The sequence below is a fragment of the Maniola hyperantus genome, chromosome 11 (assembly GCF_902806685.2).
Source record: "Maniola hyperantus chromosome 11, iAphHyp1.2, whole genome shotgun sequence".
Classification (NCBI taxonomy): domain Eukaryota; kingdom Metazoa; phylum Arthropoda; class Insecta; order Lepidoptera; family Nymphalidae; genus Maniola; species Maniola hyperantus.
Window position 1 is genome coordinate 10,638,852 of NC_048546.1, and position 16,300 is coordinate 10,655,151.

General features: G+C 34.5%; 2 protein-coding genes across 3 annotated transcripts; one reads left to right on the forward strand and one right to left on the reverse strand.

The window, feature by feature from the left end:
* The first annotated feature begins 6,214 nt into the window (after nucleotides 1-6,214).
* On the forward strand, nucleotides 6,215-8,231 carry LOC117986381 (uncharacterized). The gene has a single exon (XM_034973214.2). It carries the CDS (start codon nucleotides 6,215-6,217, stop codon nucleotides 7,082-7,084), a length of 870 nt encoding a protein of 289 aa, XP_034829105.1. The 3' UTR covers nucleotides 7,085-8,231.
* LOC117986697 (uncharacterized) lies at nucleotides 7,979-16,203 on the reverse strand. Of its 2 annotated transcripts, XM_034973570.2 has the most exons (10): nucleotides 15,934-16,203; nucleotides 15,264-15,398; nucleotides 13,082-13,171; nucleotides 12,374-12,589; nucleotides 11,910-12,062; nucleotides 11,392-11,617; nucleotides 9,385-9,695; nucleotides 9,116-9,260; nucleotides 8,577-8,640; nucleotides 7,979-8,256 (listed from the first exon to the last, which is right to left on the reverse strand). In XM_034973570.2, exons 1-10 carry the CDS (start codon nucleotides 16,159-16,161, stop codon nucleotides 8,229-8,231), a joined length of 1,596 nt encoding a protein of 531 aa, XP_034829461.1. In that variant the 5' UTR covers nucleotides 16,162-16,203; the 3' UTR covers nucleotides 7,979-8,228. The 2 variants fall into 2 exon arrangements, with proteins under 2 accessions (XP_034829461.1, XP_069357855.1); XM_069501754.1 differs by lacking the exons at nucleotides 7,979-8,256; nucleotides 8,577-8,640 and adding an exon at nucleotides 8,847-8,887.
* Nucleotides 16,204-16,300: the final 97 nt, after the last annotated feature.

Genomic DNA, 16,300 nt, shown 5'->3' on the forward strand with positions numbered 1-16,300 from the left:
TGTCCGTATGTTTTAAAAATAGTATGAAAAGCGTTGTGGTGCGACGCAAACCGTCTATACTGTGTGCGAGCTTTAAGAGTGACCGAAATGTCCTTCCAAAGGGCTGTGTTGTAGTATTTAATATTTAAATCGAGTAAACAATTTACTTATATTTCACGGAGAATACAGTAGCCGGTAGGAAATATTTTACATCGACCTTTAGGAAAAGATTTCGGCTTCGTAAAGCGTTGTCTCTGTCACTCATGCCTATGTGACGTTTTTTCGACAGAGACAATGCTCTACGATACCGCTATCTCTTTCTAAAGGTCGATGTACAATATTTCCTGCCTTACAATATTATTTTCTCGTACCTAGCTTATTTTTATGAGGCTTAAATCAAAAAATAGTGTTTGGTTTCAGAATGTATCCCTATGATATTCTTCCTTTTATAGTTTAAAGTAAACACGGAATTCCCTACTGTAATACTACGGTAATAAGACGAAGTACTAGGATAGAGGAGCCCCGAAAGGTCAACTTAGAAGAGCGGGCTGAAATCCGAAAAGTTGTCGCTTCTAACCCCCACCCGTTGCACTATTGTCGTATCTACCACTAGCACAAGCTTTACGCTTAGTTATTCTTTCAAAGAAAAAATCAACAGAAGAGGTGCATAGTCGCCTAGTTAGTTAGGAATCTAACGTCTATATCGGTTCTTCGAACTGTGCTAAAGTACTGTAATTGTGAGAGCAAAGTAACACCCCGGGTTCTATCCAATGCTTCGTCTATTCGATTTCTTCCTTTTCTATTTTAAAACGAGACCCGAAAAGAAATTGAATTGAAATTTACAACGAAACGGAAAAGAAAAAACTGTTTTTATTGCGGTTGTGAATGCTAAATGGATTTATTGCTGTGGTATTAAATATTTGTAGAAGTTAAGGTAAAACGTTAAGGAGTACACATTTTCGTACTTAATTATGGAAAATATGTGATTTCTTCTTATGCTAGTAAAATTGCAGTATTGTAAATATTTTATGAAGAAATGTTTAGCACTACTTAAATGTTAAAAATGTGGTATTAGTTTTCTATTTCATTAATACCGCTCAGCCTTGGTTGTAGTAGAGTGTAACGGTAAGCATTACTGCATATTTTGTATGCATAACGCAAGCCGCGTCGCGATCGAGACCTAGGCTGAAGTCTATAGAGCCTACTTTAACTTAAGCTCTAGTTAAAACGAGACAGATTTATGTCAGCGATATAGCGCTGTCTCGTTTTAATAGTTTCTTAAGTCTGAGCAAATTCAAAGTGCACTCTATGAATCTCAGGCTGAGTGCCACGCAAACTATAACAATGTGTACTTACACAAATAGCTAAATGGTCTTCGTGAAATGGAACACCTGTACACAAAAGTTATGACTGTTATAAATTTGCAGGACTGTTATAGTGTCATCTTTTTCACATCATTTTGTGTAGAAAAGGACAGCACAATTCGTTCTGTCAGTTGAAGTAAATTGGAAGTTTTAGGGACTTGATATAGCAAGCGATTACGGCGCGTGAACTGGCGCTGTAAAGACAAAATAAGTAACGCTTTATGAAATAAAACTGTTGTTTCGTTACATACATTTTGTCTTCACAGTAACCGTCCCACTGCGCGCCCGTGCCGTTTGCTATACCAAGTCCCTGACGCTGGCCATACACGATCATGTTTATAGCCAATTGTGATTGGCAACCTACAGAGGTTGCCAGCTTTGGTCTAGAGCTAGAGCTATCATTTTACATCCGGAATTATACTCTATCGATCTGTAATCTTTCGATAAGTTACTTAACAACGTTGTTATTTGTCAAAAGATCGTACGTACAGTTTTTGTTAACGGCCCATATGCAAAACGCAATTTTTGGAATCTAGATTTTTCAATTTTGATCTGAAACGGTAATGAATTATTTTCCTGTAGTTTTTTTAACTAAGAAGTACATAGGTGAATAAGTATTACAATTCTCAAAAATATTTGCAGGTTTTTGTTTACCATCCTAGTTTATTTTTAAAATACATATTATAATCAGATTAATTTTTGATCCCATGGCGCCTAGCACTGCTTTATTGCCATTTCTTTCTCGGTACGCTACAGTGAATAAGTACATCTATCCCACAGTTCATGCATGATTCTGACCTGTTAAATAACAACGTTGCTTAGTATCGACAGAATACAGATACAGTGCGACAAGGCTCTTGGCGCGAGGCGAAAATCGGTACTAACGTTGTCGTCAAGTATCCCCTTTGTTCTTGTTTGAATAGTCTTAGCTTCGACGAATAATGAGTCTAAGCCTTTGTTCTCCAACAGCGCCCCCCTGTCAATGTCATTCAAGTGCCAAGAGAGCCTTGTCGCACTATATATTGATATTATCGGCTATTAGCAAGCTTTCAATCAATTTTTCATGAATTAAAAATATGTCCAACCTGTGTAATGTAAATATAGGTACGCAATAAACAAGAGTAGAATCCAATATTTTTTAATGTTTTGATCTTTAATCAAATCACATCGATTTATAGGATACTAAGCATCAAAATAAAAGTAAAAAATGTTTTTATTATTGTTCAATTATTATTAATATTATTATTTTAATATGATAAAAAATATTTTTGAAAGTTTAGGCGATTTTAAAAATCATGAAATTAAAATCGTGTGCAAAAAATCTGATTCATAGTTGGTGAAAACGATTGCTACTGTTGCAAGATTGCAAAAATTTATAATAATTTATACTTAATTTGTTAGTGTTTGTTTGTATAAAGAAATTAAAATATATTCCAACATACTCCATCAAGTACTCATTGCATGTCTCATGTAAATTGTAAATTGCTTACAAACTCAATCGTATGGGGTTGTCAGTTTACCGTTTACATGACAAGCGTTCATTGGTCGAACTGCGGACTGCCGATTGGATCCTTGCCTCGAGCCATCATGCGAATACGGTATTTGACTATGTCAAAAATAAATTGTTTCTCAGTGACTATTAAATAGAGCGTCTTCCAAATTACGTAAAATCCACGTCCTTTGTTAGTTTTATGTGTGATAACGATTTTAAATTATCAATTGAACTAAAAAAAACACGTCAAATGATTGTGACGTCATATACCGGTATTTCATAGAATTTCGCATACTAATCGCGCGTTTGGACGTTTGATAAAAAGTTACTGATTCGATTAGCTGTAAATACCGGATTGGATGGTATACTTGGGAATGTGTTGGAGGTGTGTATTACATGTATGTCTAAAACAGAAATTGAGAAGACTTTGCTCACGATGATATATCAAAATTAAGGGCGGTTGCATAGTCCAGCTTAAGCGCGGCAAGTGCGGGCAACCTAACTTATACACTTGGTTCTCTTTTGATTATGTTAACTACTTGGTATAACACTATCTGTTGTAAATAGATAATAATAGAATACGATTAAAATAGCTTTGCTATTTTAGATATTTTAATTTAGTTATTTAAAAAAAAACATTTCTTTGGCATACTTACTAAGTAGGAGATTTTAATATTATTATCCGTTAGTAGCTAGATTTATTTTTGTAAAAATAACTCTAAATATGGCCTTAAATAAATTGAAAATATTTATTCTTTAAATTTTGTAATCTACATAAAAATTTAATATTGTGGCTAATTCTGTTTTAGGTACATAATCTATAAACTGAACTAAATTGACTGGTCTAAATCTAGTGCTATCCTTTACCACAGAGAACATTATGAAAGGGATAGCAATAGATTGAGACCTGCCATTTTAGTTTAGTGATGTACACAATCAGAATAGCTATATTGTAGAACTTTGTCAAGATTTGTTTTACATTTTATCTAAAGTTCCATATATGTTTCGATATTAACAGTTTCTTTGTCGTTATTTCTTATCTGTGTTGGATGTGCCCTCCCGACCGAAGTTCGGCCACAGAGATTAGCCAACTGCGCGGGAGATATCACTTATAGTGCACAAGTGTGTGCGCAGATGCACTCAGTATTCCCTCACTCGTATAGCCCGATGCGACGGAAATCCGACACGACCGGAGAGAGATCAGTCACAGGACCGACGGCTTTACGTGCTCTCCAAGGCTCGAGGTGATAAATGTGTAGGATATAGTTGTGACAACTGACAGCCCATACCATTCGATCTCGCCGGTTAAGCAACGGAGGTGATTTACTTTGGGTGTCCGAATATGGCCTTTTTGTTTCCTCCGTGTCTCAGGCTGATCTATAGAGCGCACTCTGACTTAGCTTAGACTACACAGCTATATCTCTCACATAAATCTGTCTCGTTTTAACCTAATCTTAAGTCTGAGCAAAGTCAAGTTGCGCTCTAAAGATCTCAGCCTTAGGTACAACAAGATACCATACCATAAATTCAGCCAATTACAATAATAATTGCTATTGTAGATTTTGTTGTGAATATCCAAGAATCACGCTAAAAGGGCAAATAAAATATTTATTAAAAACTAGATGATGCCCGCGACTTAGTCCGCGTGGATTTAGGTTTTTAAAAATCCCGTGGAAACTATGATTTTCCGGGATAAAAGGTAGGTAATGTCCTTCCCCGGGATGTAAGCTACCTCTGTACCAAATTTCATCAAAATCGGTTAAACCGTTGAGCCGTGAAAAGCTAGCAGACAGACAGACACACTTTCGCATTTATAATATTAGTAGGTATGGATAACAACAAAATAAAAATGTGTATAGCGAGAATGGACTTTATGAAAGCTGTTGTAAAAGAAACTTCACGTACTAATAGTTCTGTATTGAAATTTTATTCAGCTGTATTTAGAAAGCTTGTAGGAATCTTAGAAATGGACAATTACACAAAATAGGACTTATTTTAACTATATTTGCCCTATCTTAGCAATCTAGATATAGGTTTTATAGTCCGTACAAAATGACTCCCTCATACGCCATTTTAACTCTATGGGTCAACTGTCATGTCAAAAGTATGGTTCATCTTTAAATTAAAGACTAAAATCGTACTTTGGACATGAAATTTGTCACAAAAGTTAAAATGGCGTGTGAGGAGTTATATTTACCTAACCGTAATGATAAACCGAATGATGCTGTGTATATAAAATTAAATTAAAATACTTAAGAAAATTATGTAATTAATGTACGTAATTCGACATTGTAATGCACGATGTCGAATCACTCAAAACTTGTTATAGGTATTTGTTTATCTAAGTAGCCCGTAGAGCCCGCTGCGAGGGTGGCTGGGGTGAGGGGGAGAGACAGCTGCCGAACGTCTCCCGACAGTTCTTGCTGATCTTCATCGCTGGAACCGTCACCGTAATCCAGACAAGCAACTGACTCCCTTGAAAAAGGACCCCGGATGGGTTCGAAACTACTCGGGCTAACGTCGACTAGACACGTGAGTACAGCCGGGATAGATATTATTTATAATGGAAATCACTCACGGTAGTTATGTTATGATACCTACTTTATATTGATATCTAGTAGAAAATTTTAATTGATTTGTGTGATTGTAAAATAACTTTACCCTATCCGCAGAATGAAATTAATATAGCGCTCTCTCTGTTCGGCTCTATCATTTGTATGATTGTGTAACAGAGAGAGCGCTATACTAACTTATCCGCGGAATGAAGTTAACATAGCACTAGTTATCTGTGTTTTTGTATCGAATTAGGTAAAGAGAGAGCCATATTAACTTTATTCCGCAGATAGGGTATAGTTACCGCTTATTGAATAAAAAAGTTTATTCTGTTATTTGAGTTAAAACTGAACATCATTGCAGATATTACATTTAGTTCTTTCAGTGTACATATAATATATTTTTATTGCGAAAAAAATAAAATGTACAAATTTTTTAATCAGTCTTTGTTTTATTGTTTATCTCACCTATTTGTAATAAGTAGTACGCGACAGGTCGAATGACTTTTACTCTACGGTCCCATGTTTTTTGAAGACTCGAAAAGATTAGAACCCAGAGCCGTAAAGCCATTAAGTCATCATTTGACAGCTGACTGACTTTGTTTGATTGACTTTGACATTATTTTTTGAGCAACTCTATGCCTATTGCCTATGGAGCAACTTTTTACTTTTGTATCACAGACAATATCACAGAGTACATTGAATATAATAATATGTATTGTGATTTGTGATCTTTTTAATTTTCAGATTTTGTGATTGTTTTGGTATGGTGGTTTTCATTATTTCATTTCGACTTTTGTGTATTTTTTCTCATTTCTCTAATTAAAATGAGTGTCTCACGCCTAAATACTTCGTTCAATACATCGACGACGTCGGAGTTGAGTGAATTAAAGACTGTGGTAGGTGAAGAGGTGTTAAAAGTTAGAGATTACGTGAAGAATTTGTTAAGATCTCGTATTTTCCTGGGACGTTACCTTGAGAGGAGACTTGTTAACCAGCGTGTTGGTTACCGGGATATTGTCAAACTCAGCCCAGCGGAAGTAGAATTAAAAAGGGATTTATTGGAAGCACAACATAAGCTGCAGAAAATATGCACGGACGGGCAGTGGATCGGCATTTCTGACTCTGAAGCTATAGGGCATTCAACAGGCATATGTATCTGGACAGAAATCGACAACCAGCCGTTCGGAGTGTTTTGGTTTCAAATTAAAAGTATTAAATACCTAGATTATGAAGTTATTATCACATTGAAATGTATAAGACCCATAACTGATGCCTTTTTGGAGGCGGAGCCCATATTGTTGGGATATGTTGAAAAACCTATTGAAGCTAAACTCAATGAAACTGCAAATGAAATAGTTTTTTGTTTAAAAAGTGCCTTTACACTTAGCAGTATAAAAGAGTTCATAACATTCATTTTTGCGTTTATTATAGCTATATTCACAGGAAGTAATGCATTTGTTCAATTTCTAGGTAACTTTGTATTAGCTTTAGTGCGAGAACTGTCAAACCTGATTACGAAATCTACTCCTCTCATTTTGGGGTGCTTAGATTTCTTTAGTAAGATTGTTGGGGGCTTTTATATTTTGATTGCAATGATTTTCAAGTCTAGTAACCCTAATCCATTGAAGAAGCGAACAATAATTGGTTATAATGATAGACCTCAACAAAGGTATGATGATAGAAATTTTGATTGAATTTATTTGTTACTGCAAGAAATCAGTTTATATTATGATGTTCTTTATATCATTAAATCGGGAAAACTCAAAATTAAACTCAAAAGCTTAATACCAACTAATTTATTGTAATTCTTTAATTTTTTGATGCTTTTACTATAAAATAAAATGCTTAATTCGGAATTTATTAATTATTACTAATACTGAGCCCATTTTGATGAAACTGAGGCAAGCTATGATAAAGTTGGATCTCAATGCTATTTTGTATATTTTTATGTTTCATATTTTTATTTAAGAGTGGTATAGGGTTACAAGTAAGAAATAGAATTCAGATTTCACAATCTTGCTTATTAAATTAACATTCCTTTTTTTAATTAATGGTTGCTTCAATAGTCTGATTAGTTGAATGTAACAATTTTAATTATCGTGTGAATTAAAACAATAACTTAAGTATTATATTTATGTTACAAACGCAATAATTTGAGTGAGAATTATTGTAAGTTACTTATTAAAGCATTTAGGTACACAAAAGATAAATAGGTTTGTAATAAATTAAAATAATTATTTGGTGAAAGTTAGCTGTTATAATAAGATATCTATTTATGGAAAGGGTTATTTTCGAAATCTTTGTACAGTACGCGGCAGAAAGTAATGTACATTGGCTTTTAGAATGACATTTCGGCTTTGCAGTGTTGTCTCTGTCACTCATACACTACGTTTTGTCGGTCTCAACTACAGTGACAATGCTCTACAAATCTGCTATCTCCTTCTAAAGGTTGATGTACATTACTTTGTGCCGGGTACTGTATGTATGTAGAGTGTCATCAGTCCTAACTCCTACTAAGTAGGTATAATATTATTGCATTTTAACAAAATATGTCAAAGATAACAAAACCTCTGATTACAAAGTCATGTTTAAGTTACCTAGTGTATGTTTTCTTTTTACAATTTAAATTATATTTATAAAATTCTGAGTTAAAAAGTAGGTAGCCTGTGTTTAAGATAATATTTTACCTATCATTTTGTATACTCTAGCTGTAAAATATAAATTTTATAAATAGAGGAAAATTGTGATACTTTATTCTTAATTTATGTTCAATAAGTTGACACAAGATTATATAAAAAAGTTTAGGAGATATTTTTTATTTTATAAATGCTTTTTATTTCATTTCTCTGTGTCTTCTTTGTATGACCTGAAAAGATTTAATGAAATATGTACATACAGCTATAGTACGCGGCAGGTTGAAATTGCAATCGGGGAGGAAACGCCCCGCACAACCTCCGCGCTTACCTGATGCGGGCGAGCGCGGGTGGTGTGCGGGGTGTCCCCCCGCCTCACACTCAATCTCAACCTGTCGCGGACTATACTTACCTAAATGCAAAAATCCAGATTATAGGAGGCACTCACGTACTTTAGAAGAAGAAATTAAGCATGTGTACCTACAATACTACCTACCTCTCTACACATATTTCAATAAAGGAATAGGTACCTAATCATTTTCCTCATACCTACCTGCTATTGTTAAATTTTTTTGATCTGTTGAGTACTCGTACATTAGAAGGTTCCCATTCTGAAACTGATTAAACTTAATTAATAAATTGTTTAGAAGTATTCAAAATCAGGCTGATGTACCGACTTACCTGTATGTATGTGTTGGACTTTAACTGTGACTCCATCTGTACCTATTCGATGTTTACGATATTTGTGACCCTATCTTTCTGTATCATAATATCATACCTCCTGTTTTTTTTGTTTACCTACCAATCGAGAGTCCGTAGCTATTACCAGCAAATTGCCTTAGCACTTCTCAATATGCCCAGGCACTATAATAAATAATATTATTAGGTGCCTAAACTTGAATTTTTATCAATCTTTATATTGAGAGAATGATTGCGAGACTTGTAATTATTCATGTTGCTTGTAATAAACCAATGTTCTTTTTAAGCATTTGCCCATAACTCGCCCATAACCCATTCTGACCGTTTAGAAAGTGCTAACTAAGGTTGGCATTAATATGTATTGGAACATTAACGACCGATAATAATCCATACCTTTTCGGCTTGAAAGTTGGCGAAATTTGTTAGGCGAAACACCTATTAAACCAGTTTTGCTTTTATTTTTATTTTTTGGCGTCTGTTGCTTGTTTGCTTTCTTCGGAGGAAATTGAATTTCTTCACTTTTCATTTTTTTGCTGGCCTAGAAATATAATTTAACTCTAAAGTAGGTACCTAGGTATAGTCAAAGGGCTCGTAGCAGATATTGCGAAGGTGCTTGTTAAAAAGTAAAGATTAGAAAGCTTTAACACTATGTAGGTAGGTACCTGCGTAGTTGTTTCAACTAATATCACACTTTTCACAGTATTTGATATTTTTGTTTCTTTTTCATTTACAATATTTTTAGAAATGATACTGTTGAGTATACTTGTAACTGTTGTATTTATTTCACTATTATCATATTCCATTATTAAATGTTTTAAAAGTACTGATAAAAGCGGCAAATATAAAGTTAGCTCTGTTTGACCGCTATCGTATTGGCTAAATGCATCTAGTACTTCTAAATGCATCAGGACTTCTTCAAATGTCATATATCTGCGATGTTGTACCAAGTCGCATATAGTTCTCTTCCCGACCCCTAGAAAATATTTTTGGACATATTTAAAACAAATAAAAGTGTAAAATACGGTGGCCGAAATCTTGAGCTATCGGAAACGAAAAATATGCAATTTGCAAAATAGATTTCGAAAATCATTTGCAGATTTAAATCTGAACTTTTAATTAGAACTAATTTAAACTTAGAACTTACTTAGACTTAAAATTAGAACTTACTTAGACTAAAAACTAGAAACTTAGACTTAAAATCAGAACTTAAGTTCTAAAAAGAAAAGTAAGGATTAGCATTTAGCAGGTAAAAGAAGTTTTTTTTGTAAAATAAAAGGAAAATGTAAGCATGCAGTTACTTATGGATTTTAAAGTAAAAACTGGCAACATGAAAACATAAAATCTGCTTAAAAATCACTCTTATTTTTCGGTAACTAAATACTTACACCATCTTTGACATCGTGTTTGAATAGGCTACTTGACACTTTTTTTAAGTTGGTCTTAAATGGTTAATATTTGTCCTATTATATCAAAAAAATTAACACTATATTTTTTTGCGCCCTAATAACCGTAAATCTTTAATTTAAAAATATATTTTTCTTAGACAGGTGAAAACACTGGTCGGCCATGTTTGGCCGATAGATTATCTGTGCTCTGACGTCATGCATTTGTAAACAACAGCATAACCTCCCAAAGTTTAATAAACATGACTTCTATACTAGTTTACATGAAAAATATAGTAATTATCGTTATTGTATCATCCGAGAAAGTAAAAAACGCATCGATAAAGACCACAGGAAAGTTGTGGATTAGAGTGCCCAGTGAAATAAATATACGTAACACGCAAAGACTTGCTTAAAGGGATCCTATATGACTAACGACTGCAACCCAAATTTATTTTTGCAAAGATCACTTTGTTGTAAAAGTCTTACTTAATAACTTATTCAATTTATAAAGAGAAAACGATATTTTTTTACGTTTACTATGAGTTTTTAGAAATATATAAAAACTAGCTTATGCACGTGACATTGCCCGCGTGGACTTCATAAATTTCACACCTCCATTTAACCCACTCAGGGGTGGAATTTCAAAAAATCCTTTCCTAGTGGATACCTTCTCTTTACCTACAAAGAACACACCCACCAAATTTCATGTATCTAGGACCAGCTGTTTAGGCTGTGCGTTGATAAGTGCGTGCGTTATATAAGTTAGTCAGGACTCTAAATTTTATATATATGGATACTACGTTAGTCCCCGCGTGACATAGGGATGACATTTCTTTGTTTACATATTTAATGACAGGTCACATCATGGCTGACAGCGTTTTCTGCGTTTCAAATAAAAATAAAAACTGTATTTTTTTAAATTGGATTTATATATCCATCCTGCGTTTTTAATAATTGTTATTGATATATTTCGTTTTCTTAAGCAAAATACTATAATAAATAATCATTTATTGGACGAAATTAGATATGAGTCAAGTAGCCTATTGAAAGATTTTAGAAAAGTTACCCATGGCTTTTATTATAAGTACGATTTTCTTTCTTACGTTTATCTAAGTAGTTATGGCAGTTCATATCACAGGCTTTAAAGTCTAATTCAATCTGTATAAACCGGGATAATCTTTGGCCGCCTTAGTTTTTGTATTACATTTGCTTGACATGTCTTAAGGGTTTTCAACAAACTACAAGTGTTTTGAGCTCTTGTTACATATTTCTTCTTATCATTACCTTCGTACATTGCTTTATTGAAGTAAGTTATAGCCAAGTTTTTCACAAATACTGGCTTAAGTAAGTTTAATGTTGAATTTAAAGACTCTATCGTATCTGCTTCAATCGATGTACTTTTTTTTCTCAAAATCTTTTTTATATCGTTAGTGATTTTTGAACTGTAATTTAAGTATCTTCTCCCTTCTTCTAACTGGACAAGTTTATATAAAAAACCTGCTGCTAGAGCCTAAAAACGTTAAAAAAAATACTCATGTAATTATTATCTTTTCATGCAATACAAACAAACATATTATTAGGCAATATTCATAGATGTTTTTAGTGACACAGACTGAGGCGCGATGGCGGAAGTGTGCCGCCGCGCTTTTGGTTCATCAATCAACTTTTCGTTTTCTGTGGGTAGGCCAGTACCAATGTAGTTAGAGCTCTTTTCACGTGACACCGACCGTAAAAAAACGCAAAGTTTTCAGCTACACATGTAAGACTTACATCTAAGTTTATAAAAGACAATAATTGCGTACCTGAGTCACATAGTCCCCGTAGTATTTGTTATTACACGGCCACGATATGCAAACTATGACCATCGAGTGATCGTCGAATAAATTGCAGATGTCTGCGTTCGAGCACGCTTGCGTTATTTCCACGCGCTCGCTATGTGGGGACTCCATCATTCCCTGTATTTTTTGAAGTAAAACTTCTTTATCTATAGGCACGACTCGATTCTTCATCTTTTTTTTGGATTTAAAATGATCGCCAAACAGAAGAGTTGTTTTGAAGCCGCCATCTTTTATTGGGGTGTTTTAAAGTACCAAATAGTGATAACATGAATGATAATAATTCATCTCAAAAACGTAATAGGCATAGAAATAACATGGTTGGCCCAATGGGTGGGATTTAAACCTATGATTTTAGATTGAGGCTGATTTCAAAGTGTTTGAAAGGGCAATTAAAGAAACAAAATAAAAATTAAAATAAAATCACTAACTTCATTCAAAAACATCAGTGCATTTCTTGTATAATTACCGCCCATATAGAGAAACTTCTTCAAAATACGCATGTTCTTTATAATCTCACCCAGATTACTGGTAGTATATTTTGAATCCTCATTGAAATGTATAACGAAATCGTTATACTCCGGGTGGTTTAGGCAAAGGCACTTTCTTGTTAGTCGTTTATATACTGAACAAGTATCGTGCTCGTCCTGAAAAAAAAACCGGACAGAAGTGAAAAATCCGGTGAGAATCCGTTATTTCCCTGAATTAAATAGTAGATCCTATCTTATGAGTTTAGATTATTCCGGCTATACTGTTTAGTCGACGGAAATCCGACTAGTTTCGAACCCTTTCGGGTAGAACGTTGTGTTTATACCTATACTCTTAGATCTGGGTTATTTTTCACAGGGACTCGGATCCTATCCTGTATACCAGTCTGTGAATATTCCGTCAAAATTGGTTCAGTCGTTTCAAAGATTAGCTCGGACAAATAAAAAGACGTTGATATAAGTACTTTATTATTACGACATTATACGTACCTATCGTAAACGTAAATTAAGTAGGTAGCAAAAAAATTATGACCTTTGTAAGAGGCAGTTATTTCGAAATCAACGAATAACGACCCTTAGACAAAATAGATTATAATACTTACAATCTATATGATTAATGATATAAGTTATAAATAAAACCAAATTATTTACCTCAATGTAAATGGCATCTAAATTTTTCGCGTTGTCTTCCAATGTCTTAAGACCTATTGTACTGAATCCTTCGCTATAAATATCGTCGTCCTAGTAAAAGTTTTTTTTTATTTAGTTAACATTTCTAAATAATTAGGTACCTACTGCGAAATAAGTTATATCACTGCACTATTACGACTACGTACTTAGGTTTTTAACATTTTCATTTTTTCACAACGCATGACGGCAGACTTCAAAGCAATAGGCTACTTGACAATTTTTTTAAGTTGGTCTTAAATGGTTAATATTTGTCCTATTATATCAAAAAAATTAACACTATATTTTTTTGCGCCCTAAAAACCGTAAAACTTTAATTTAAAAAAATATTTTTCTTAGACAGGTGAAAACACTGTCGGCCATGTTTGGCCGATAGATTATCTGTGCTCTGACGTCATGCATTTGTAAACAACAGTATAACCACTGTGGTTATACTGTTGTTTACAAATGCATGACGTCAGAGCACAGATAATCTATCGGCCAAACATGGCCGACAGTGTTTTCACCTGTCTAAGAAAAATATTTTTTTAAATTAAAGTTTTACGGTTTTTAGGGCGCAAAAAAATATAGTGTTAATTTTTTTGATATAATAGGACAAATATTAACCATTTAAGACCAACTTAAAAAAATTGTCAAGTAGCCTATTCCATGGATTTGTACAAGGAAGTCGTTGACATCGTATAGCCGCTAAAGATGGGCGTTATTGGCTATTTACGGCAACGGTTAATCAACAGTTACTTAGTTTCAATACCGATATTGTTAACCGTTGCCGAATATCGGTATCAGAGTTGTGTTTCAACTAATTTAATATGCGCAACGCGCAGCGGTTTCCGTAGTAGTAACTAAGCTAGCTGCCGTATCAATACCGTCTGTATAGCTAGCGCGCGCATATTCACTAAAATAAAACCAATTTTACTTTCATGAATATCGTGAAGTAATCACAACCTTAAGTTCATAGCAGTAAAGTTTAATTTGATCATTGACATAGGTCAAACTATAGTGGACGCCTGCACGAATAGTTTGCCACAGTCCAGTTAACCAAAAACATTTCATAAAGATTGATAAACCAAAGAGGACCTTATCTCTATTACTCTAAGGCTAACTGTATTTAGAATGATAGATCAAAGTGTAATGGACAAGTACTTGTACAGTTAAGCCTTAGCGTAATAGAGATAAGGTCGGCTTTGGTTTACCAAGTTCTTAGTTACTAAGCCGGTAGCCAATAACCGCTCCTTCTCAGCTTTCAGTGAAAGAAAGAAAGAGAAGGCATAATTATTGCGTTTCTAGTTACCCAAAAACCAAACAATGCATTGTCGGTTGCCAGTTGGCAGTGTTGCGTTGTCAGGTGGTTCGTCATAGATGATAACTGAAAACCGTTGCTAGCTACGACAATAACGCTATGGTACGCTATAGGCACGGCAGCGGTTTTCAGTTAAGTTAAGCTATAGCGGACACATGTCTAAATTAGCCGCTGTTGCGCTTAACTGGGCAATGTATTAAATCAAACACAAATTGGACCATACTAATATAATGTTCTTTACTAGTCTCTACTGACCTACTGTCCACCTCAGTCTCGCTCTGCTCTGCTTATTGTATTCGAGCTTCATAGAATATTTTTTTATAACTCCAGAAACATTTTCTTATTTACCTAAATCACCTGTGGCGTGGTCCGTGGACCACGTTTATACACTCAGATACCACAAAAACCACTAAGTACTGAACATCATAGGGCCCACATAGGGCCCAATTAGAGTGCATTTATCACATTGCCCGGCTCAAGGGACACAGATGTGGTAGCGATACAGCCTCGTGAATCTCAAATTGTGGCAAATGCACACGGGTCAGCGACCCATCGCTACTGTAATGTGACCTTTTTGCGGCTATATATTACCATAATAAAAAAAAAGTTTCTGACGAATTGAGAAACTCCTCCTTTTTTGAAGTCGGTTAAATAGTTGCGGTGGGCGATGTCCCTTAAACCGGGCAATGTGATTTAAATCATGCAGATAGCCATAGCCATCAGACACGGCACGACACGGCTATAACATCGAATATTTAGTTACCTAGGTTTAGGTATTTGAAAAAGAAATCCTGATTGTTAGTTAAGTATTGTTGGTTAAGTTTTTGTCGACTTAGAAATACTTACTTGACGTAGTGACTTGATATAAGTAGTGAATTTAAGAGTCTCATTCGGAATATTTTTTCCGTGAGTTTTAGTTTGTATTTCTTCTAACAAACATAGTAACTGCTTTGTGCTTTCTTTTAATTTATCGACTGATTCCTGAAACGATATGGCAGAAAAAATCAGTCGAGTGCGAGTTGGACACACGAAAGGTTCCATCCTACAAGAAACTTTTGAAATTTTTATTATTTTTGGTTATAGCGGCAATAGAAATACCTACACATTCCGTAAAAATTTCAACCTATCACGGTTCACGAGATAGGTACAGTTCGCTACAAACGGAGTATGGACGTAGCAAAAAAATTCTAAGCTTAAGGGACGGTCGGACAGCGGAGGCTTAGTAATAGGGTCCCGTTGGCAACTTCGGGTACGGAACCCTTAAAATGTACTAACGTCATGCACTGACTTCATACGGGCGACCATGGGGCGACGATTATCTTCGACTTAATTCACAATAATTCATCATACCAGTAGGTACGTAGTTACCTCATTTTCAGGTAGGTATTAAAAAAATTATACTTAGGTACTATTTGTATGCCAATTAGCACTTGGCGAGCGTGGTAGAGTATGGCCAAACCATTGTCATTCCGAGTGGAGATCGATTCTCATTGTGAGGATAAAAAAAATAACTCACAAGTTTTAAATGACAGACTGGTTCAATTGAACTTGCACATTCCTCGCAAGTTTTGTCTGCAGTTGTTTCTGGATCATCGGATAAAGCACTTTGTACCGAAGATTTACCTCGAAAACTGCAATATGATAATTTCATATGCTTTTTGGAACTTATTTTTTCCGGATTTGCAATACAAGTCGAGGAAGAATATATGGATGAACAGTAATTAAGCTCTGATTCGTCTTGCATTTCATCGATTTGTATTACAAACTCATTATGATAAGCTTAAATTATGTAGTAAAAGAAATTATGTTTTAGGTATTTGAGACAAATATTGATTTTTGAAATAAACTGTTAAAAATTATGCTTTTTTCACGCTTTTTTTATT